Source organism: Cervus elaphus, chromosome 12, assembly GCF_910594005.1.
Source record: "Cervus elaphus chromosome 12, mCerEla1.1, whole genome shotgun sequence".
NCBI classification, from domain to species: Eukaryota; Metazoa; Chordata; class Mammalia; order Artiodactyla; family Cervidae; genus Cervus; species Cervus elaphus.
This window is the reverse complement of record NC_057826.1, coordinates 27,300,867-27,306,866: the sequence shown is the minus strand read 5'-3', so window position 1 is coordinate 27,306,866 and position 6,000 is coordinate 27,300,867. Positions and strand designations below refer to the sequence as shown.

Genomic DNA, 6,000 nt, shown 5'->3' with positions numbered 1-6,000 from the left:
GGAGACATAAAATAACTTAAAAGATAAAAATTTTACAAGATAGTGGAATTTATTAGGGACATGACAAATAATTTCACTAGTATCAGCCACTGCACACTTCATAAACAATCATTGCTCTGAAGACTAATTTAAAAGTAAAGATTTTCTAAAAGAATTCAGTTATTTAAAATAGAACAAGTGAACCAAATCTCCTTAAAGTTAAGGACAGAAAACTGAGATTTTCATTTAGGCTCCAATAAGATTAGCTTTCAAAATGCATTTTAGTTAGCAGTCATAATTGATATTCCTATTAAAGTGCTGGGTACTCTGGGAATATATATTTGTTCTTAGGAACAATTTAAAACTCCAAACTTTCTAAATCTCCTGCTGTGATCTACATTTTTTTTTTTTTTACACTGAATACTTCAGACATTTGCGTTGCTGTTGGTGTTCAGTTGGTGAGTCATGTCCAACTCTTTGCGACCCCATAGATCAGAGCCAGAGAATTAGAAAGGATATTTGTACTGCTATACTTAATGTAAGATGAAACCTGTGTCACAACAAAAAAATTTCCATTTTAACAATGAAGTCTGTGTCTCTATTCAACATCTATGCCCAGACCATTCTAAAGACTGCTTATGTCAACGTGGTACATGAACTGCTTTGAAACTGTCATCTGCCTTTTGTGTTCCTATTTGCCTTTATCATAAGCTCCTCTACTAGATCAATGTAGTGCAATAATATCCTAATATAGACTGATAAAACTTATCATCCTGATATGCAGCTCACATTTTTTTTTGTTTGACTTCTGCTATCACATTGCAACCACCTGTCCAGGGTACAGCATCTGATCTTATACATTATCATAGAAGAATATTGAAGATGTGTAAGTTGCTTTGGAAAATGTTCCAATTTTAAATACATATCTATTTACTCCTATTATTACATTGTTCAGAAAGATAATAATAAAAAAAAATTTATTCTGGATGCACCAAGAGCATCTATACAGCTTAAGAATAAAACATGCAGTCCTCTGGTCCCCCAAAAGAGAACCTACTGTCTATGTGCTGGTTGAGGCAACACAGAACATGATTGTGTCATTATTGGACATATTAAAGTAAGCGCTCACCCTTTACCCAAGTCTGAGTAAGTTTGACTGGAAAGAGTTGTGGATTCTGGGAACCTATAAGATTACTCTATATACAATGTTTGCTGAACACATGCATTCCTGCTGAAAACAGCAGAGCATATTCAGCACCACATAATGTCATGCACACAGAAACAGGGGTGGCTGGAAAAGAATATTGTGATAACCGCACCATAAATAAGCAACTGACACTCTTCCTTCCTTTGCACTAAAGTAGTTCCAAGCCATATGTTTCTTTTCCCAATACATGAACATCAGTATTGTAGGCCAATTAGATAAAGTCAATGTTAGAACACAGTAAATGTTAGCAATACTAATAAGCAAAGGTATGGATTGCCAACTACAAGCCACTCTGATGTTTCAGAGTTACTCATACTTTTACACCAACCATTATTTCTGAAGCATGTGGCTAAAGTTAAACTAACCATTTCTGTACTCAGATTATTTTTTACCACTCACTGCTGAAAGCTTAGGCAAGCTTGTCTCAGATATGGTTATTTAGAAAATACCCTGAATTTCAATAAATATCAGAGGTCAAGGAAAAGTACCATCCTCATCATGAAAGCAGTGGAGTCCCACTTTCAACGTTGATTTCTTACACCATGATTACTTCATTGTCCTGTGCCTATGGTAGGTAGTTATTGTAGCATAGCATGATGACGTGCTACCCTGAAAACTTCCATTATGAGTAATGGAAGTTGTGGGCACAAAAATAGGAAAATGAAACCCATGGCACATAACATCTGTCCTGAAATTCCTAGATTAAAGAGGCACATCTTGTGGACATGTGAAGAAGCTCTAATAGAAATTCTAAAATATCAACTGTTTTTACAAATCACTTTGCTTTATACTTCTCCAGGCAGATGGTCGTAACTTGTCCTTTAGTTGTGTTGTTTTTGTTTGGGGATCCTGGGAGATAGTTTAAAAAGCTCATAAAAATGGGTACAATACATCAAAATATCTATTTTGATTTTGCTGTCACCTCGTGTATGTTAATATATATGTACAGATGGTCCAATAATATACAAATTACTGTTACATATTTTCAACTCAATGCAAACAATAACTGTCCTGCTTCCACTATTAAATGTCATTCATGCACCAATTTAAAAGTATGCCTCTCTGATCAACTTTATAAAATAAACTTTAGTCAAAAGAAATAAACTTTTCTAAGTTCTTACAAATGAATGTGCATTTTATTCTCAATACATAGCATTTGAGAGTCTAGCTATACACGATCTTCTGTTACTTTTTTTTAGTTGATAATAGGCACTTTCTAAGAAGAGGATTTGTGGCCCAAAAGACTCTGAAATTTGGTCTTTAGTACCCTCCTTTCATAAGCAGATCTGCCTGAGCCATAGTAGTCTATTGTATCAACTCAGAAGAAGTCCAGCAGTAGAACTGTGTGCAAAAAAAGCTTTAGAAAATTGTAACTATAATAATATTATAGAAAAGCAGTTTTCTGAGTTGAGCAACTTAACATCTACTTTTTAGTGTTTTGTCTTTTTTTCTAACCACATTTCATGTAGTACCTCTACAAACAGTAAGAATCAGGTGTGAACAATTCTGTACCTGTGTTTCATTCTTTCTAAGTCACAAATATGCTACAAACCTTATATTTTTATATTCTTTTTTATTTTACATCATTCTAGTTAAATTTTGTATATGTTTGCTTGGTTTTCTTTTGCTAAGAAACTTTCAAGTTCATCTTTGAGCAAGTTTAAAAAAAAAAACAAATTCAGAACATTCATCACCTTTGGAAAATCAGCATCTCTAATGTAAATTGTTAAAAGACCCTTTTACCCTGTGGTGCAGTATTCCTATAATAATATACACTATATTAATAATTCAGTATTTATGGGGTTGAAAAACATGAGCTTATAAGATGGTGGCTGTTATCCAAGATGAAGGGAGTAGGGATATCCTTACATAAGAGTTAATGATTACTATCTAAGTAAACGTTAAACAAGGAGAAGTACAGTTGAGCAAAAATGCAATTCATGCACAAACCCCAGAGTATAAGTTCCATATCCCATGTCGATGTCTGACTGAGGCAACAAAACAGTTATTTCAATGGAGCAAACACTGCCTGTTGTGGAAAATAACCTAACACTATGTTACAGAAAAATATCCTATGGAATGAGACCATAAAATGGCACTAATAGTTTAAAAGGTTGAATGATTCCTTGGCATTAATTATAATTTTAACTTAACAGAAGAGTGAGGAAATGACAGATCAGTATACTCAGCCTGAGATCAAATTTGTCATGGCAACATTGGCAGGTTGGACCCTGATTCTTCAACTATTACACTGTCTTGGTTAACAAAAATCATACTTTTTAAAATTACAGAATAGAGATTATAAATAAATGTAAATTGTGCATGCAGTCAACTGCATAATATACAAGCAATATCTACGTTTTTAATAATTATCTTCTTTGGCAGGCCAGAATCCAGCTGGACATGCAATATTTACACATCAAAATCCATATTGTGTTCATCATATTGAAAGCAAGTGAAAATATATATATATATATATGTATATACTGTATATACACACATATGTATATAGATGTATATACTGTTTTTAATATATTAACAAATATATACGTACATATATATTAAAAGTGGATTTCATCTTTGTCAGATTCAGGTGACTCGGGCCTTGAAACACTAAAAATATCCTGACAGGGTATCTGAGGAGGTACTTGGAGAGGCATTTGGGATTTTGGAGAAGAGACTGGGGGTGCGCTTTTCTCTGAGAGTATTTTTAAGATTTCTGCCACCTGCTTCTCCAGGGCAGTCATTCTGCAGCTCAGCAGCTGAATGTCCTCTTTGAGTTCATGTTTGACTTCCTGCAGTGTGGTCTGTAAGGCCTGCTCGGGGATGGGATAGAAGGGGTGTTTGGCATCAGCCTGGATGGGACTGTGCTCTAATGGACTTCGTGCCTCCCCAGCCTTATCCAAACGAAGGTCACTTTTTGTAATCCCACTGTCACAGGAATCCGTTTTCCTTAATGGGTTTTTGGTGACACTGTTCTCTGAATCACTGCCCTTGGGGTCCTCGGACAGTAGCCCCATCGACTCAGCTTTAGTGACGTTATTCCAGTCTTCCTTCTTCTCCTCATGGGCTCCCATGTTATTCTTGAGTCGCAGCCACCCTTTGCCATTTCCATTCTTCATCCTTATGGGGCTGTTGACTTTGAGGCATTTGGGGTCGGCGCCGCCACCGGGCTTGAGCTCCATGGCGTCGCGGTTGTTTTGCTTGAGGGACTCGGCGGTTTTCACGTAGGCCAGGGACGTCTGAATGGGTGTGATCTGTGACACGGTGACCACACTGGTGCCGGTGATGGGCGCGCCATTCTGTAATGAGCGGCTTTCTACCTGCAGCTGGTTCCGCTCGGGGTCACTCTGCGTTGACCCCTGATTCCGCAGCTCCTTCTGCTGCTTGAATTTCTGGAAGAGCTTTCTTACCGGATGGTCCACGGGGATGCTGAGGGTGACCTCGTTCTTCTGCCTGAGGCGCTCCTCCTCTTCTTTCTTCACATCACTGATTTTGCGGAAAATGATCTGTGGAGGGGCAGAAAGATTAAAAACTTGACTATAAAAGCAGATGACTTTATACTTGTGTGACAAGATACCCGGTATATTCTGTTTTCCAAAGGAAACTAGTGAAGATAGGGCAAGCAAGACCACTTCTGAAGGGAGAAACAGTCCAGTGGCAGTTAACAGGTACAATACACTTGAAATCAGACATAGAAACACTGACTAAGCTTGCTCAGCTCATTTTGTCCCACTTCCTTGCATATCAGAGGGGGAATGTAGTAAAGAGACAACTAAATAGAGCTATTTGCTTTCTTGTTCACATTCCCATTTCACAGAAAATATACAAATACATAAATATAAACATCTATTAATATGTTAGTATATATGTATATATGTATACATGCATGTGCAAGAAAACATATTTCTCTTTGCAATAGATCACTATTTTCTGTAAGTTTTTCTTTTTTCTTTTTGATCATATTAATATGATTCAAACCCATTCTTAATGTCAAATAATAAGTGTTCTAAGCTATAAAAATACTGAAAAGTTAGGCAGTCTACCAATATAGCACTGTGAGTTGGGTGGAAGGAGGGATTAAATTTATTTATGTGGCTCTGAGGCCAGAACAAGGATTTATATATAGAAGCTTCGGGAAGGTAAATACCAGGTCAGTATACAAACTTCATTTCAATCTACTACACATTAACTGATTACACTGCCTCAAAAACTCATGAAACTCACACCACTGAAATATTTGAATAGAAATAAGAATGTTGTCCATGTAATACTTTCACTGAGTAGGAGGATGGACTCTTCAAATTCCAATATTTTAAAAATTCAAATGTAAAGTTACATACATAGTACATGCAGGATTAGATGAGCACTCACAAATAAGTAAGCATAGATTTTATTAAAAGTATGTTTTGAAAATAATATTGTGAAGAAGTTACAACCCCATCAAGAAAAATAGAAAAGACTGACTATGTAAGAAATTATTACCACTTATATTATCAGAGTCAGAGGTGAATTTGGAAAGTGCGAGATTTTTTACTCAGTCTTCTAAAGAACAAAATAACTACAGATGAGGGTTATAAGGAATATTCATAAGGGAGTTATATTAATGTGCTTTCAGAATCAGATAATTTTATGATGTTAGCAAAATTACTTGCCTCCATCACCCTCTCTTATTAAGTTGTTGGTTGTATTAGAAATACATGTGAAGTATATAGTCTCTCCCATGTAATAGACTCTCAGAATATGTTGATTATCTCCCTTGAACTCTCATAAAACACTTTCTGTTTGATACCATTTTCATCACCTCTGTCTCC

At 36.0% G+C, this 6,000-nt stretch overlaps 1 protein-coding gene across 1 annotated transcript in view; it reads right to left on the bottom strand.

Moving 5' to 3' along the window:
- Positions 1 to 2,809: 2,809 nt before the first annotated feature.
- The window catches only part of KCNH5 (potassium voltage-gated channel subfamily H member 5), a 348,488-nt gene continuing 345,297 nt past the window's right edge, over positions 2,810 to 6,000 (bottom strand). The window contains exon 11 of the mRNA XM_043920302.1: positions 2,810 to 4,695. Coding sequence (XP_043776237.1) covers positions 3,748 to 4,695 — 948 coding nt within the window. The 3' untranslated portion in view covers positions 2,810 to 3,747. The remainder of the gene's footprint in view (positions 4,696 to 6,000) is intronic.